The 19,322-nt window shown below is 43.0% G+C and overlaps 1 protein-coding gene across 5 annotated transcripts in view; it reads right to left on the reverse strand.

Moving 5' to 3' along the window:
- ITGB2 (integrin subunit beta 2) overlaps positions 1 to 19,322 on the reverse strand; it is a 183,570-nt gene that overhangs the window by 21,791 nt on the left and 142,457 nt on the right. For all 5 annotated transcript variants that reach the window (XM_040439674.1, XM_040439670.1, XM_040439673.1 and 2 more), the window contains one exon: positions 18,538 to 18,782. In XM_040439674.1, coding sequence (XP_040295608.1) covers positions 18,538 to 18,782 — 245 coding nt within the window. The remainder of the gene's footprint in view (positions 1 to 18,537; positions 18,783 to 19,322) is intronic.

Consider the following 19,322-nt stretch of genomic DNA (forward strand, 5'->3'; position numbering starts at 1 on the left):
GCAATGCATTCACCTCATGCATTGCACCCGCGCGGAAAACTCGCCCGTGTGAAAGAGGCCTAACAGTGATCCAAGGTAAAAAAAAAAGAAAAGAAACGGGACAAGTTCGTTAGGGATAAGCAAGATTATGACCGGAGTACAGTTTTTGATTGGAGCTATAAGAAACAGAGTCATGTAATACAGAATTTAGTAGTCAATTTGACCGGCTCCGAGCTACCACCCGACTGTGAGAAGGTCCTCAATCGAGGGCTGAATTACAGCCTGGTGGAGCAGTTTGATCTGGTCACTTTTAAAATAGATCTCTTTAAAGCCATTAGGAAGCTGAATTTAAATAGGTTAATTAAGAACTTGCCAGTACCACCTAAGGGAGATAGGGAGGGTGAAAAACCAGTAGTCATAGGACCTTTGGGGTTCAGTGTGACTGCTGGTTTAGATTCAACAGAGATATCTTGCTTGGAATTGATGACAGATTCAGATTTGTGTGAACCACCACAGATACAATCTCAAGAAGAGTTTGTAGGAGGTGTCAGGTCTACGTTTTGCCCCCCCCCCCCTTGCCCGCCGGATGTAGCATAGACATTTTTCAACGGAAAGTACTAGAAGGGGTAAAAGCTCTTGTTTACCCCCAAGTACATAAGAATTTAGATAGAGGGGAAGAGAAGGACTTGAGGTGGCTACAGTCCTGTGATGATATTGTCATAAAACTGGTGGTCAAGGGGGGTAACGTGGTCCTGATGACCAGGGAATATTATGTAGCAAAAGCTCATAGGCAACTTGAGAACAATAATGTGTATGAAAGATTGAAGATAGACCCTACTTTTAAGATACAGGGTCATCTAAGGAGGTCTTTTGCATAAGTATGTAGAGTGTAATGTGGTGTCGAGAAAAAAAGCTGAGAAACTTCTGCCTTTGTTTCCAACTAAACCCACATGGTATTTTCTGCTCAAAATTCACAAGTCACTGACCCATCTCCCTGGTAGACCCATTGTCTCGGGGGTTGGGTTAGTGACTGAACCAGTCACAATACATTGACTGGTTGCCCAGACCGATGGTGCAGTTTGCACCCTCACATGTCAGACACGGCTGATTTACTACTGGCACTGGAGTCCATCCATTTGCAGGATGGATTTCAGCTAGTGTCTCTGGATGTGGAAAGCCTCTACACGCGCATCCCACAAGATGAAGGCATAGAGGCAGTAATGGAAGTCTTGAGTAATACTGAAAAAAGTGTGTTTTTTTTGGACTTCATTAAGGATGCGTTGGGTTTGATTTTGAAAAATAATGCCTTCAAATTCAGGGATGAGTGGTACAAGCAAAAGTTCGGTAGTGCTATGGGTACACCAGTCGCAAATTTATATTTGGCGAGATTTGAAGATAAAAATATATATTCTGTCACAAATCCTTTTTTACCTTATATACAGACCTATGTAAGGTTTATAGATGATGTATTTATTGTGTGGTCAGGTACGGAAACCACCTTTGGAAATTTTGTGGAGTATTTAAACAGATGAATATGGTGTTCACCTACAATTTTGGTGGACTGCAACTTGAATTCTTAGATGTACTCATATCAGTTAGAAACAGTGAGTTGGTTACCGAGGGGTACCGCAAGCCTACGGCTACCATCGTTGCACTATTCTAGCTATCATCCATACAGCGTTAAAAAAGCAGTCCCATATGGCCAATTTGTGAGATTAAGACAGATAAATAAAACAGAGGAGAGCTTCCGGAGGTAGGCCCTGGATTTAAAGGGAATCTGTCACCTAGTTTTACCCTATAGAGCTGCGGACATGCATGGATAGATCTCCGCTAGCATGTCCGCAATATACATGTCCCATAGCTCTGTGTGATTTTATTTCATTTAAAAAATGATTTATGGTGCCCAAGGCATGGTTACTTACGGTTAAGGAGCCCAGCCACGCCCCATGTGAAGGAGCCCAGCACCGCCTGCATCCAGGAATCTCCTCCTTGCTCACGAAATTACAGTGCTGTAATCTCGCGATGCGCAAGCCAGCGCATGCGCAGTTCGTTCACTGAGGCCGATGCCAGCAAAGGGAACAAACACTTAGCCGGCACTGTGCATGCGCTAGCTCCCGCATCGCGAGATTACGGCACTGTAACTTTGTGAGCAAGGAGGAGATTCCTGGATGCAGGCGCTTCTGGGCTCCATCACAGGGGGCGTGGCTGGGCTCCTTAACCGTAAGTAACCACGCCTTGGGCACCTTAATTGGCTAATTTACATATCTTTAAAATAATTTCTATAGGGTAAAACTAGGTGACAGATTCCCTTTAAGGTGGTTGCTGTCCAGGGGCTACCCTGTGGACTTATTCAATGAGGCAATGACAAAGGTCACGCATTTAAATCAGACAAAAAAAATCTACTTTGGCCATTAATGCTGGCACTAGTCACCAGCAGATATCAAGGGGAGAAAAACAGAACTGGATCACAAATCCACAATGCTATGCTTTGATCTAATTAAACTTGCTTCTCAGCGCCATATTGAAGTGTACAGCCCCCCATACTTCATGCTGTACAAGAGGCTTTAGTGTAAGTTTTGATCAAAAGGCATTAGCCCACTCACCACACCAAGGTTGCCTCTTTGAGTGGGACCTACTCTGACAAAAAGGCGCAGCACACTGCGGTGACAAAGTGGCACTGCCCTAGTAGGCGGCAGGACCCAGTAGTCAATCAGCAACCCTGCTGTCTGACAATGCCACCCATGGCACTGGGTCCCACCAACCCACCAGCACAGCGCCACAAAAACAAAGGCCACCACGCAGTACTGCACCATATGAACAGTTGTCTAACACAACATGTCCATTGCTATCAGGAGCTACAGGTCAATTACCACTAATATCTAGACTTCTGCGAAATTAAAACCACCTGTGCCGAATGGGAGGAGTGCTAATATCAGTAATAAAGAAGAAACATACAACTTGCATATATCAAGGGGAGAAAAACAGACCTGGATCACACATCCACAATGCTATGCTTTGATCTAATTAAACTCGCTTCTCAGCGCAATATTGAAGTGTACAGCCCCCCATACTTCATGCTGTACAAGAGGCTTTAGTGTATGTTTTGATCAAAAGGCATAAACCCACTCACCACGCCAAGGTCGCTTCTTAGGCCTCTTTCACACGGGCGTTGCGGGAAAATGTGCGGGTGCGTTACGGGAACACCCGGGATTTTTCCGCGCGAGTGCAAAACATTGTAATGCGTTTTGCACTCGCGTGAGAAAAATCGCGCAAGTTTGGTACCCAAACCCGAACTTCTTCACAGAAGTTCGGGCTTGGGATCGGTGTTCTGTAGATTGTATTATTTTCCCTTATAACATGGTTATAAGGGAAAATAATAGCATTCTGAATACAGAATGCATAGTACAATAGGGCTGGAGGGGTTAAAAAAAAAAAAGAAGATAATTTAACTCACCTTAATCCACTTTGTCGCGAAGCCCGGCTTCTTGTCTGTCTCCTTTGTTGAACAGGACCTGTGGTGAGCATTAATTACAGGAAAAAGACCTGTGGTGACGTCACTCCGGTCATCACATGATCCATCACCATGGTAAGAGATCAAGTGATGGATCATGTGATGACCGGAATGACGTCACCACAGGTCCTGTTACTGTAATTAATGCTCACCACAGGTCCTGTTCAACAAAGGAGACAGACGAGAAGCCGGGCTTCGCGACCAAGTGGATTAAGGTGAGTTAAATTATCTTTTTTTTTTTTTTAACCCCTCCAGCCCTATTGTACTATGCATTCTGTATTCAGAAAGCTATTATTTTCCCTTATAACCATGTTATAAGGGAAAATAATAATGATCGGGTCTCCATCCCGATCGTCTCCTAGCAACCGTGCTTGAAAATCGCACCGCATCCGCACTTGCTTGCGGATGCTTGCGATTTTCACGCAACCCCATTCACTTCTATGGGGCCTGCGTTGCGTGAAAAACTCAGAATATATGGCATGCTGCGATTTTCACGCAACGCATAAGTGATGCGTGAAAATCACCGCTCATGTGAACAGCCCCATAGAAATGAATGGGTCGGTATTCAGTGCGGGTGCAATGCGTTCACCTCACGCATCGCATCCGCGCGGAATACTCGCCCGTGTGAAAGGGGCCTTAGAGTGGGACCTGCTCTGACAAAAAGGCGCAGCAGACCTGCAGTTCCTGATAGCAATGGACATGTTGTGTTAGACAACTGTTCACATGGTGCAGTACTGCGTGTGGCCTTTGTTTTTGTGGCGCTGTGCTGGTGGGTTGGTGGGACCCAGTGCCATGGGTGGCATAGTCAGACAGCAGGGTTGCTGTTTGACTCCTGGGTCCCGCCGCCTACTAGGGCAGTGCCGCTTTGTCACCGCAGTGTGCTGCACCTTTTGTCAGAGTAGGTCCCACTCAAAGAGGCAACCTTGGCGTGGTGAGTGGGCTTATGTCTTTTGATCAAAATGTACACTAATGCCTCTTGTACAGCATGTAGTATGGGGGGCTGTACACTTTAATATTTCGCTGAGAAGCAAGTTCACTTATATCTAAGCATAGCATTATGGATGTGCGATCCAGTTCTGTTTTTCTCCCCTTGATATATACTAGTCACCAGCAGGTTGATCCTCGACCCTTTGTGTTTTCCTTCAAATATAGTCCCATGGCTGACCAAATAAAAAAAGTAGTGAGAGAAAATTGGGATATATTGGAAAGAGATGATAACCTTAAGGATATCAAGGGAGCCCAACCAATAATAGCATTCAGGAGGTGCCATACGTTGAAAGACAGGCTAGTTCTAAGCTGATTTGTAGAAAAATAAATCTGGCACCTGGTTAGAGGGTTGGCGGTCCAATGGGAACCGTCGTTGCGGCATATGATCGTTTTGTAGGTTTAACCTCCAATGGGAGTTTTTATCCTTTGGTGGATTACAACATAGGGTTAATACCTTAATCACTTGTAAAAGTAGATTTTGTAGTTTACCTAATATTATGTGTATGTGGCAGGTTTTATATAGGGAAGACCATCAGATGCCTTAATGAAAGAGTTAGAAAACATATAAACTCACTCAGTACAGGCAAGGTGGTGCCCACGCCTGATTGATCATGTAAATTACGAATCTTCTGAGAAGAGAAATGGATCCTGCGCTCATGCACAATGGGTCCTCTGGGATTAAATGAAAAGATTGAACATTTTGTAACATTTGTTTAAGTATCGGCTTGAGTGCGATGTCACATATGTGCGCCGCAGTGCACATGATACGCATGTGGGAGTCGGCACATAAAGGATGGCACATTTTGCGTCAGTATGTTAATGGCCCTAAGAAGCGCTTAGGCGCGAAACGGCCGTCGCCGTACTTTTTTCATTGCACTGTAGGTTTGTCCGCCCCAGGCCGACTGTTGGCTAGAGACAATAAAGGAAGATTGCATCATTGGTGAGGGCCGTCTGTTCATTTTCTATAATGGTATATTTTCAAGGCTGATTTGGGCTGAACACTGCCTGACTGCAGGAGCTGAACCCAATGTGTAGATGTGACATTGCCTGAACGGCAGAGGAAAGGAGGACGCAGTGCCACTCGGACTAGTTTCTGCTATATTTTGGCCAATCTGACAGAAGGCTGGGCCAACACAAGTAGGCAGGGACAACAGAAGTAGGCAGCACCTGCAATACTGTAGTGCAGCACAAAATACCACAGTGCAACACAAAATACTGCCTCAACAATAGCAAATGCCACAGTGCTGCACAAAATACTGCCACTCTCACTACAGTATTCAGCTGTATCACTGTCCTGAGAATGGTGATACAGCCAAGTTCAGGAGGGCACTTGCAGCGGTTGGGCAGTGTACCTGATGCTCCTAGCATTAAGTAATGCTGAGAGTATCAGATCATTATGTACCCGGCCAGTGGCTTTGAGGAGGGCTCGGGAGGCCCTCTGAACACCGGCCCACCAGGAAATTTCCCTGAAGGGTCAATGGCCAGTCCACCTCTGGCACTTCCCTATACTGTTGAGGACCATAGAAAGTAGACCATAGTATGTTTATCCAATGAGGGCCAATAGACAATGTATGTAACTATACGGTAGACAGCTGCATATGCTGAGGCTTTACATTTAGTACATGAGATTTCCCTGATGTATGCGCTGCACCTAAAGACCCTGCAGATTGGACATTATGAAAGGGATGACAAAAGATATAATTGGGCAGGACGGTCAAAGTTTATGAAGAGCAAAAATTACTACAGATCCCAGCTAATAAGGAGATGGTTAGTGACATTACAAGCCAAGTACTGGTATAATGTCATTCTGTGACCTCACGGTAAGACATTTGCCATGGTAACTTGTAGAATTCCATTAGTACTAGAACTTCACAACAAAAAATTATGTTACAAGTGATATGACATCATCATCATCATCTTCTATATCCCAGTTCTACCGCTAGAAGAAAATCGCTACCATACAGACTCCCAAGGGTGAGGTGAGGTCCCTATGCATTTTGTGATACACAAAGCAAAAATGGATTTTATAATGTTGGAAAAGAGGAGACGAAACCAAAAAGATCTGGTTCTGAGACAGAGGAGAAGAATCTCAGAGCAGAAACCGTTATTCGCTTTAGGGCAAAAAGACAACCAACCAGCGGATATGCACAATGACGCCTCAGAAATGGCATCCAAAAGACAGAATGTGGAGAAAATGAGAAAGATCCTGAGACATGAAATCCTTACAGAGAAAAGGAAAATGGAGAACCTCATGGAATCTTACTTTGCAAACTCCGCCGATGAAGAATTTCAAAGGGCCATAATTAACACCTTAAAGAAATTTGGAAAACTGGTCCCTGAAATAAGGAGGAGGAACAAAAATGAAATCCTCAAAAAGCGGAGAAATATCATCAGCGCAGAGTTAGAAATGGAAGAGGTTCTCCAAGAAACATCTAGACATGTCCCAATCTCCAGATCTAAGACCCAAGAGACCCTAAATCTACATGGAAAGGGGAGGGGTGGGTCTTGAAGATGTCCAAGCCATTTTGGGGATGTTTCCTGCCGGCTGGTCCAAGTGAGGTTTAAATGTTGCAATTCTTTTCCGGCAGAAAAAAAATGCAAAAAATGATGCATTTTGTTGCAGAAATGTTGCTGATTTGAGGCACTTTTCTCTCTCTGCAATGCAAAGGGTGAAATCCGTGGTAAAAATCCACAGTATAAACTGACACAATGCAGAGTTCATATCCGCACCACAGGTCATTTTCTACTGACAATTTTTTTCTGACACATGTGAACGAGAATTGATAAAACTCATCCACTTTGCTGGGACAATTCTGCACATAATGCCGTAAAAAAACGTGCCGCCTTTCAGTCACATGTGGACAAAGCCTTGAAGTATGTTCACATGTGGATTCTGATGCTGTCAAAATCTGCTGCCATTTCTGCCACAGTGTTCCACTTTGAACGCTATGGACCCACTCGCAGTTTAGCCCCACTGCATTCAGCTAAAGCACATGCAGACACCTGCCGAGGCTTCCAGCGTTATCTGCCAAGACACTGCACCAAGAAGTGAGCAAACAGCAGCAGTCTCCATTCTGGAGAAAAAGTACTATTTAATTAATATGCAAATGAGCAGTTAAGTGCACTGAGGTTGGCAATGTGACTATGCATGAACCTGTCCCTGTCAGCCAATAAAGAGAGGGAAGGGTTGGCAGAGAAAGCAGGAGGAGCAAGGGTGCACAGAGTGGCTTGGTCCTGCCCTCAGTGCACTTAAAGCTGTTCTCCAGGATTTTTATATTAATGGCCTATCCTCAGGATAGGTCATCAATATGAGATCGGCGGAGGTCCGACTCCCGACACCTCCCACCGTAGCTTTGGTGAGCACCGCGGCCTGCTCACAGCTTACCAAGCACTGCACCATACATTGTATAGCGACTGTGCTTGTTATTGCAGCTCAGCTTCATTCACTTCAATGGGGCTGAGCTGCGCCTAGGCCATGTGACCAATGAATGTGACATCCCTGGCCTCGAAAGACACTAAGCACTTATCACTTTTCTCCTATATAATAAAGTGTGTAGAGTTCCTCTCACTATTGCTAGAGTGCTACTGAACTACATTCTATAAATTACATTACAATTACAAATATGTTTGTACCCACATTACTTGAAAAATAATATTATAATTTTATAATTTACTGTAAAGTATCACATGGCAAGCATTAAAATGTCCTTGGGAAAAAAAATACTAGTAAAGCGCCATAATCGCCTGTATTTTTTTTATTAAGAATTTGTACAGAAATCTCCCTGTCCAGTTTATGAGATGAGATTGGACTCGCTTCCCAGGGGTGAAGCTTCAAGTAGTACAGATGTAATGGTTGCATCCATGCCCCGGTGTCTGAGGAGGCCTAAAGTCCCTTTTGCCATAATGGAAGATACCAGTATTATACACAGTCGAGTCATGCTATTATGATGACCACCAGATAATATCCAGAGTAACCGCCGTGTGCAGCATGGACAGCATCTAGATGGGCGAGGAGTGACTAAGGTCCTGGTAGGTTGTCACAGGTATGAGCCATGCTGACTGCTGTGCATCCCACAGCTGCTGGAGGGTGCATGGGAGAGGATCCATAGAGGGAACACTATGATTGAGGTGGTCCCACAGATGCTCAATTAGGTTAAAGTCTGGGAAATTAGAGGGCCAAGGTAGGACTTAGAAGTCTTAATCATGTTCTTCCAACCAATGTTGGAAATAGTGTCACCAGAAAGCCAATAATCATCCCTTTTTGCAGGTCTAATAAATCACCCTTTTTACCCATGACAGCAACGAGTGATATGTGTGTATCACACATCTTATATACCCACAAAGCTAGCTCACAACATGTGACTCCCTTCATGAGCTATGTGCTGACGCCTTGAAAAGTTGGATTGTAAATGGAGGAGTCCTGTTACAGATTTTGCATCGGGACCCAGAACCTTAACTTGATATGTGTACATTTATGTGGTAATAACTTTGGAACGCTTTTACTTATTCAAGCCATTCTGAGATTGTTTTCTTGTGACACATTGTACTTCATGATAGTGGTAAATTTCTGTCAATATTTTTCATTTTTATGAAAAAAAAATACCAAATTTACAAAAAAAAAAAAAAAAATTCGCAACTTTACAAATTTCTATTTCTCTGCTTTCAAAGCAGATAGTGATACATCATATAATAGTTATTACTTTACATTTACCATGTCTTCTTGTACAACATGTCTACTTTATGTTTGGATCATTTTGTGAATGCCATTTTATTTTTTGGAGACATTAGAAGGCTTAGAAGTTTAGAAGCAAATCTTGAAATTTCTTCAGAAAAGTTCTAAAACCCACTTTTTCAGGACCAGTTCAGGTCTGAAGTCACTTTGTGGGGCTTACATAATAGAAACCACAAAAAAATGACCCCATTTTAGAAACTACACCCCTCAAGGTATTTAAAACTGATTTTACAAACTTTGTTAATCCTTTAGGTGTTCCACAAGAATTAAAGGAAAATGTAGATGACATTTCAGAATTTCACTTTTTCGGCAGATTTTCCTTTTAATCAATTTTTTCCGGTAACAAAGCAAGGGTTAATAGTCAAACAAAACTCAATATTTAATACCCTGATTCTGTAGTTTACAGAAACACCCCATTTGTGAACGTAAACTGCTGTACGGGCACATGGCAGGGCGCAGAAGGAAAGGAGCGCAATGTGGTTTTTGGAGGGCAGATTTCACTGGGATAATTTTAAGTTGCCATGTCACATTTGAAGACCCCCTGATGCACCCCTTGTACAGTAGAAGCTCCAAAAAGTGACCCCATTTTGGAAACTACGGGAGAAGGTGGCAGCTTTGTTGGTACTATTTTAGGGTGCATATGATTTTTGGTTGGCCTATATTAAACTTTTTGTGAGGCAAGGTAACAAATAATAGCTGTTTTGGCACACTTTTTATTTTTTGTTATTTACAATGTTCATCTGACAGGTTAGATCATGTGCTATTTTTATAGAGCAAGTTGTTATGAACGCGACAATACCAACTATCCATATTCTGAAAGCCATAGTTTTTATTTTTTGGGTGACTATCTTATGTAGGGGCTCAATTTTTTAGGGATGAGATGATGGTTTGATTGGTACTATTTTAGGGTGCATATTACTTTTTGATCGCTTGGTATTACACTTTTTGTGATGTAAGATGATAAAAAATGGCTTTTTGGTTAGGTCATGTGTTATTTTAACCACTTCCCGCCACGCTAACGCCGAAAGGCGTCATTTCTGCGGCGCTCCCAGGTCACACTAACGCCAATAGGCGTCATCTCGCGTGAGCCGAGATTTCCTGTGAACGCGCGCACACAGGCGCGCGCGCTCACAGGAACGGAAGGTAAGAGAGTTGATCTCCAGCCTGCCAGCGGCGATCGTTCGCTGGCAGGCTGGAGATGTGTTTTTTTTAACCCCTAACAGGTATATTAGACGCTGTTTTGATAACAGCGTCTAATATACCTGCTACCTGGTCCTCTGGTGGTCCCCTTTGTTTGGATCGACCACCAGAGGACACAGGTAGCTCAGTAAAGTAGCACCAAGCACCACTACACTACACTACACCCCCCCCCCCGTCACTTATTAACCCCTTATTAGCCCCTGATCACCCCATATAGACTCCCTGATTACCCCCCTGTCATTGATTACCCCCCTGTCATTGATTACCCCCCTGTAAAGCTCCATTCAGACGTCCGCATGATTTTTACGGATCCACTGATAGATGGATCGGATCCGCAAAACGCATCCGGACGTCTGAATGAAGCCTTACAGGGGCGTGATCAATGACTGTGGTGATCACCCCATATAGACTCCCTGATCACCCCCCTGTCATTGATTACACCCCTGTCATTGATCACCCCCCTGTAAAGCTCCATTCAGACGTCCGCATGATTTTTACGGATGCACTGATAGATGGATCCGATCCGCAAAACGCATCCGGACGTCTGAATGAAGCCTTACAGGGGCATGATCAATGACTGTGGTGATCACCCCATATAGACTCCCTGATCACCCCCCTGTAAAGCTCCATTCAGATGTCCGCATGATTTTTACGGATGCACTGATAGATGGATCCGATCCGCAAAACGCATCCGGACGTCTGAATGAAGCCTTACAGGGGCATGATCAATGACTGTGGTGATCACCCCATATAGACTCCCTGATCACCCCCCTGTAAAGCTCCATTCAGATGTCCGCATGATTTTTACGGATGCACTGATAGATGGATCGGATCCGCAAAACGCATCCGGACGTCTGAATGAAGCCTTACAGGGGCATGATCAATGACTGTGGTGATTACCCCCCTGTAAAGCTCCATTCAGATGTCCGCATGATTTTTACGGATGCACTGATAGATGGATCGGATCCGCAAAACGCATCCGGACGTCTGAATGAAGCCTTACAGGGGCGTGATCAATGACTGTGGTGATCACCCCATATAGACTCCCTGATCACCCCCCCTGTCATTGATTACCCCCCTGTCATTGATTACCCCCCTGTAAAGCTCCATTCAGACGTCCGCATGATTTTTACGGATGCACTGATAGATGGATCGGATCCGCAAAACGCATCCGGACGTCTGAATGAAGCCTTACAGGGGCGTGATCAATGACTGTGGTGATCACCCCATATAGACTCCCTGATCACCCCCCTGTAAAGCTCCATTCAGATGTCCGCATGATTTTTACGGATGCACTGATAGATGGATCCGATCCGCAAAACGCATCCGGACGTCTGAATGAAGCCTTACAGGGGCATGATCAATGACTGTGGTGATCACCCCATATAGACTCCCTGATCACCCCCCTGTAAAGCTCCATTCAGATGTCCGCATGATTTTTACGGATGCACTGATAGATGGATCGGATCCGCAAAACGCATCCGGACGTCTGAATGAAGCCTTACAGGGGCATGATCAATGACTGTGGTGATTACCCCCCTGTAAAGCTCCATTCAGATGTCCGCATGATTTTTACGGATGCACTGATAGATGGATCGGATCCGCAAAACGCATCCGGACGTCTGAATGAAGCCTTACAGGGGCGTGATCAATGACTGTGGTGATCACCCCATATAGACTCCCTGATCACCCCCCCTGTCATTGATTACCCCCCTGTCATTGATTACCCCCCTGTAAAGCTCCATTCAGACGTCCGCATGATTTTTACGGATGCACTGATAGATGGATCGGATCCGCAAAACGCATCCGGACGTCTGAATGAAGCCTTACAGGGGCGTGATCAATGACTGTGGTGATCACCCCATATAGACTCCCTGATCACCCCCCTGTCATTGATCACCCCCCCTGTCATTGATCACCCCCCTGTCATTGATCACCCCCCTGTCATTGATCACCCCCCTGTCATTGATCACCCCCCTGTAAGGCTCCATTCAGACATTTTTTTGGCCCAAGTTAGCGGAATTATTATTATTTTTTTCTTACAAAGTCTCATATTCCACTAACTTGTGTCAAAAAATAAAATCTCACATGAACTCACCATACCCCTCACGGAAACCAAATGCGTAAAATTTTTTAGACATTTATATTCCAGACTTCTTCTCACGCTTTAGGGCCCCTAGAATGCCAGGGCAGTATAAATACCCCACATGTGACCCCATTTCGGAAAGAAGACACCCCCAGGTATTCCGTGAGGGGCATATTGAGTCCATGAAAGATTGAAATTTTTGTCCCAAGTTAGCGGAACGGGAGACTTTGTGAGAAAAAAATTAAAAATATCAATTTCCGCTAACTTGTGCCAAAAAAAAAAAATTTCTATGAACTCGCCATGCCCCTCATTGAATACCTTGGGGTGTCTTCTTTCCAAAATGGGGTCACATGTGGGGTATTTATACTGCCCTGGCATTCTAGGGGCCCCAAAGCGTGAGAAGAAGTCTGGTATCCAAATGTCTAAAAATGCCCTCCTAAAAGGAATTTGGGCACCTTTGCGCATCTAGGCTGCAAAAAAGTGTCACACATCTGGTATCGCCGTACTCAGGAGAAGTTGGGGAATGTGTTTTGGGGTGTCATTTTACATATACCCATGCTGGGTGAGAGAAATATCTTGGTCAAATGCCAACTTTGTATAAAAAAATGGGAAAAGTTGTCTTTTGCCAAGATATTTCTCTCACCCAGCATGGGTATATGTAAAATGACACCCCAAAACACATTCCCCAACTTCTCCTGAATACGGCGATACCACATGTGTGACACTTTTTTGCAGCCTAGGTGGGCAAAGGGGCCCACATTCCAAAGAGCACCTTTAGGATTTCACAGGTCATTTACCTACTTACCACACATTAGTGCCCCTGGAAAATGCCAGGGCAGTATAACTACCCAACAAGTGACCCCATTTTGGAAAGAAGACACCCCAAGGTATTCCGTGAGGGGCATGGCGAGTTCCTAGAATTTTTTATTTTTTGTCACAAGTTAGTGGAAAATGATGATTTTTTTTTTTTTTTTTTTTTTCATACAAAGTCTCATATTCCACTAACTTGTGACAAAAAATAAAAACTTCCATGAACTCACTATGCCCATCAGCGAATACCTTGGGGTCTCTTCTTTCCAAAATGGGGTCACTTGTGGGGTAGTTATACTGCCCTGGCATTCTAGGGGCCCAAATGTGTGGTAAGGAGTTTGAAATCAAATTCTGTAAAAAATGACCTGTGAAATCCGAAAGGTGCTCTTTGGAATATGGGCCCCTTTGCCCACCTAGGCTGCAAAAACGTGTCACACATCTGGTATCCCCGTACTCAGGAGAAGGTGGGGAATGTGTTTTGGGGTGTCATTTTACATATACCCATGCTGGGTGAGAGAAATATCTTGGCAAAAGACAACTTTTCCCATTTTTTTTATACAAAGTTGGCATTTGACCAAGATATTTATCTCACCCAGCATGGGTATATGTAAAAAGACACCCCAAAACACATTCCTCAACTTCTCCTGAATACAGAGATACCAGATGTGTGACACGTTTTTGCAGCCTAGGTGGGCAAAGGGGCCCATATTCCAAAGAGCACCTTTCGGATTTCACTGGTCATTTTTTGCAGAATTTGATTTCAAACTCCTTACCACACATTCGGGCCCCTAGAATGCCAGGGCAGTATAACTACCCCACAAGTGACCCCATTTTGGAAAGAAGAGACCCCAAGGTATTCGCTGATGGGCATAGTGAGTTCATGGAAGTTTTTATTTTTTGTCACAAGTTAGTGGAATATGAGACTTTGTATGAAAAAAAAAAAAAAAAAAAAAATCATCATTTTCCACTAACTTGTGACAAAAAATAAAAAATTCTAGGAACTTGCCATGCCCCTCACGGAATACCTTGGGGTGTCTTCTTTCCAAAATGGGGTCACTTGTGGGGTAGTTATACTGCCCTGGCATTCTAGGGGCCCGAATGTGTGGTAAGGAGTTTGAAATCAAATTCTGTAACAAATGACCTGTGAAATCCGAAAGGTGCTCTTTGGAATATGGGCCCCTTTGCCCACCTAGGCTGCAAAAAAGTGTCACACATCTGGTATTGCCGTACTCAGGAGAAGGTGGGGAATGTGTTTTGGGGTGTCATTTTACATATACCCATGCTGGGTGAGAGAAATATCTTGGCAAAAGACAACTTTTCCCATTTTTTTATACAAAGTTGGCATTTGACCAAGATATTTATCCCACCCAGCATGGGTATATGTAAAAAGACACCCCAAAACACATTCCTCAACTTCTCCTGAATACAGAGATACCAGATGTGTGACACTTTTTTGCAGCCTAGGTGGGCAAAGGGGCCCATATTCCAAAGAGCACCTTTCGGATTTCACAGGTCATTTTTTACAGAATTTGATTTCAAACTCCTTACCACACATTTGGGCCCCTAGAATGCCAGGGCAGTATAACTACCCCACAAGTGACCCCATTTTGGAAAGAAGAGACCCCAAGGTATTTCGTGATGGGCATAGTGAGTTCATAGAAGTTTTTATTTTTTGTCACAAGTTAGTGGAATATGAGACTTTGTAAGAAAAAAAAAAAAAAAAAAAAAATCATCATTTTCCGCTAACTTGTGACAAAAAATAAAAAGTTCTATGAACTCACTATGCCCATCAGCGAATACCTTAGGGTGTGTACTTTCCGAAATGGGGTCATTTGTGGGGTGTTTGTACTGTCTGGCCATTGTAGAACCTCAGGAAACATGACAGGTGCTCAGAAAGTCAGAGCTGCTTCAAAAAGCGGAAATTCACATTTTTGTACCATAGTTTGTAAACGCTATAACTTTTACCCAAACCATTTTTTTTTTTTACCCAAACATTTTTTTTTTATCAAAGACATGTAGAACTATAAATTTAGAGCAAAATTTCTATATGGATCTCGTTTTTTTTGCAAAATTTTACAACTGAAAGTGAAAAATGTCATTTTTTTGCAAAAAAATCGTTAAATTTCGATTAATAACAAAAAAAGTAAAAATGTCAGCAGCAATGAAATACCACCAAATGAAAGCTCTATTAGTGAGAAGAAAAGGAGGTAAAATTCATTTGGGTGGTAAGTTGCATGACCGAGCAATAAACGGTGAAAGTAGTGTAGTGCCGATTTGTAAAAAAGGGCCTGGTCTTTAGGGGGGTATAAACCTGTGGTCCTTAAGTGGTTAATAGGCCTGGTTGTTACACTTAACACAAAGCATTTTTGAAACAAAAAAAAATCATGTTTTAGTGTCTCCATATTCTGAGAGCCATAGTTTTTTTTATTTTTCGCCTGATTGTTTTATGTAGGGGCTCATTGTTTGCGGGATGAGGTGACAGTTTGATTGGTACTATTTTGGATGGCATATGCCTTTTTGATCGCTTGGTGTTGCACTTTTTATGGTGTAAGGTGACAATTTTTTAGCACAGTTTTTATTATATTTTTTCTACTGCGTTTAGGTGAGGTGATGGATCATGTGATATTTTGTAGAGCCAGTCGTTATGGATGCGGCAATACCAAATATGCCTGGTTTTCTTTTCTTTTTCTATTTTTCTTTACAATTTTATGTGTTTTATTTTGGGAATATATATATATATATATATACAGTACAGACCAAAAGTTTGGACACACCTTCTCATTCAAAGAGTTGTCTTTATTTTCATGACTATGAAGGCATCAAAACTATGAATTAACACATCTGGAATTATATACATAGAAAACAAGTGTGAAACAATATGTCATATTCTAGGTTCTTCAAAGTAGCCACCTTTTGCTTTGATTACTGCTTTGCACACTCTTGGCATTCTCTTGATGAGCTTCAAGAGGTAGTCCCCTGAAATGGTCTTCCAACAGTCTTGAAGGAGTTCCCAGAGATGCTTAGCACTTGTTGGCCCTTTTGCCTTCACTCTGCGGTCCAGCTCACCCCAAACCATCTCGATTGGGTTCAGGTCCGGTGACTGTGGAGGCAAGGTCATCTGGCGCAGCACCCCATCACTCTCCTTCATGGTCAAATAGCCCTTACTTTCAAAGTTTTCCCAATTTTTCGACTGACTGACTGACCTTCATTTCTTAAAGTAATGATGGCCACTCGTTTTTCTTTACTTAGCTGCTTTTTTCTTGCCATAATACAAATGATAACAGTCTATTCAGTAGGACTAACAGCTGTGTATCCACCTGACCTCTCCTCATCGCAACTGATGGTCCCAACCCCATTTATAAGGCAAGAAATCCCACTTATTAAACCTGACAGGGCACACCTGTGAAGTGAAAACCATTTCAGGGGACTACCTATTGAAGCTCATCAAGAGAATGCCAAGAGTGTGCAAAGCAGTAATCAAAGCAAAAGGTGGCTACTTTGAAGAACCTAGAATATGACATATTTTCAGTTGTTTCACACTTGTTTGTTATGTATATAATTCCACATGTGTTAATTCATAGTTTTGATGCCTTCAGTGTGAATCTACAATTTTCATAGTCATGAAAATAAAGAAAGCTCTTTGAATAAGAAGGTGTGTCCAAACTTTTGGTCTGTACTGTATATATATATATATATATATATTATTTTTTTTACTTGACTTTTACTTTATACATTTTTTTATTATGAAAAACACTTTTTTTTACCCGATGGGGAAGCAGAGGGCACCCGTACTCTCCGCGAACCCTCTGCATGCCATGGTCAGCTTTGTCAGCTTTGACCGCGGCATACAAGGGGTTAATATGCTGGCTGGTCCTTAAGTCACGCCCACCAGCACCGTACATGTACGGTGAGAGTCCTCTACGGGTTAAAGATACACCATTATTGATATTTGCTGATGCAGTGTCCCACTCCGTAGTAGTAGTTGGTCCCTGTATATATAGGGGTATTTGCAGAATTTATGTATTAAAATGATTTTTTATTGCTGTAATTCCTTTTAACAGGATGTTTACACCTTGCATGTAGACATACCCAGTCACCCCTAGGTGGTGCTGGTACTAAAGATCTATATATAGAACAGGTTACAGGAAGTGCAAGGCTATAGGTAGTTGGCAGTAGAAAGCAGTTCAGTTCAGTCAAGTAAAGTATGGTCAGTGGAAGTTTAGTCTGCAGCCAAGCAAAGCTAATCCCAAGTCAGAAATAAAAGTCAGACGCCTCAGCCAGACTGCAGAGTCAGACAAGGGAGCCGGCTAACTAAAGCAAAGGCTGGACAACCGAAATCTTCAGAAGCCAAATAAGATGACAAGTACTGTAGCTACCCCTCTGGGTTGTGTGCAGACCAAGCAGAGTGTTGAGGAGTATAAGGAGAGACTAGTGGAGAAAAGAGTGTTACCTCAGCCTATAGACTCCATTAGAACCCAATGTGAGACAGAAGTTAGCCTACGGTTCCTGTTCAGTCTGCAGTGAAGTACAAGCTGTATTTGGAGCCATATTCCTCTATGGACAGTATGGACATATTACTGGAAATTGTGAGTAAGCCAGGAAGGGAAGATATGTGTACCGGCCATGTGAGACAGAGAAGTTTATTGATGTATACTCCATATCTGGAAGATAGACAGTCAGCCAGAAGTTACAATAGCCAGAGTCAATACCTCCCCAACAGCCTGTTATTAGGATTACAGATGCAAATAACTTGTGATGTCTTTTGAAAGGATTACAACTAATGCTTTGCATTACAATAATCTGCACATCTACCTCAAGGCAAGTATTTCTCAGTCAATGTTACATTTCTTTATTCAAACTGACTCCTCTTTATTTTACCACCTCATTTTCACCCAAGGGTGCTGGCATCAGGACATCATAGACCCTGCCTTCACTGCACCTTAAACCCTATACCATCAAGGGCACCTCAACCAACATCTGGCAGGAGATCCCTCAACACCAGAGTATGCCCTGAAGGAATCTGGTGCTTTCCTTCCCATCACTGCATGGCCCAGGGAGCTCTGCTAAACAGTGAGTACAACTACTACACCCATCAGGCCACCACCCCTGCGGCCTGGTCGCTGCACATATTTGGTTTAGTTTAATAAGAAGAGATTCCTTGAATGCCACTAGGTGGCAGCACGAGGCTTGGTAAGCACAGTAACTATATAGGTGTTATTTTCCTAAACTCACCTTGTCCTGCACACAGCTTCCCATTGAAACTTGCACAGTTCCAGTTATCACACTGACAGTATTCACCGAATATTTTTTTGGCAGGGTCATCATTTGTGTGACAGATACACTGTCCACATATGCACTCCCCGGCTCCAGAGCACAACGCTGTGCTGTTGTCTTTTCTACAGTTCTGTTCCAGGTCTTGGCTCGTTTTACTTCCTGCTGCACACTCACAGTTTTTGCCAAGGCGACCATTATTGCAGCTGTGAATGAGAACAATTGATACATTTTGACATTTTGGATACTTTGCATTAATTTCCATAACAATTCTAGAAAAAAGACATTTCAGAGTTTAGGGTGAAGCTCCACCTTCCAGACACAAACACTTAAAAGGGGAATACCCACAAAAAATACTGTTTATAGTTAAATTCAAATCCATAATTAAAATTCCCAGATATCCCAGAAATAGAAATTCAAAAAATGTTCATTATTATGGTCTAGATTTAACTATTAGACCCCATTCACATGACCGTATTTTTGCTACGCATCTGATCCATATTTTGTGCGGGTTGGACCAGCATTGAGTTTTTGTGCTTCAGTGACCAGCATTGAGTTATGAAAAACCGTCCTGCCCTGGAGAGAGATGCGCCACATTTATTTGCTATTCCCAAATTTAAGAGGTTCATGCCTCTTAATACATTTGTTACATCTCTTGAGGTTTGTGTTCCAGATTGAATTCTACACCAGCCAGGTAACATGCATGTGATGTTAAATCTGTCATGCCTCTCTCACACTCAGCCCGC

Source organism: Bufo bufo, chromosome 7 (genome assembly GCF_905171765.1).
Source record: "Bufo bufo chromosome 7, aBufBuf1.1, whole genome shotgun sequence".
NCBI lineage: Eukaryota > Metazoa > Chordata > Amphibia > Anura > Bufonidae > Bufo > Bufo bufo.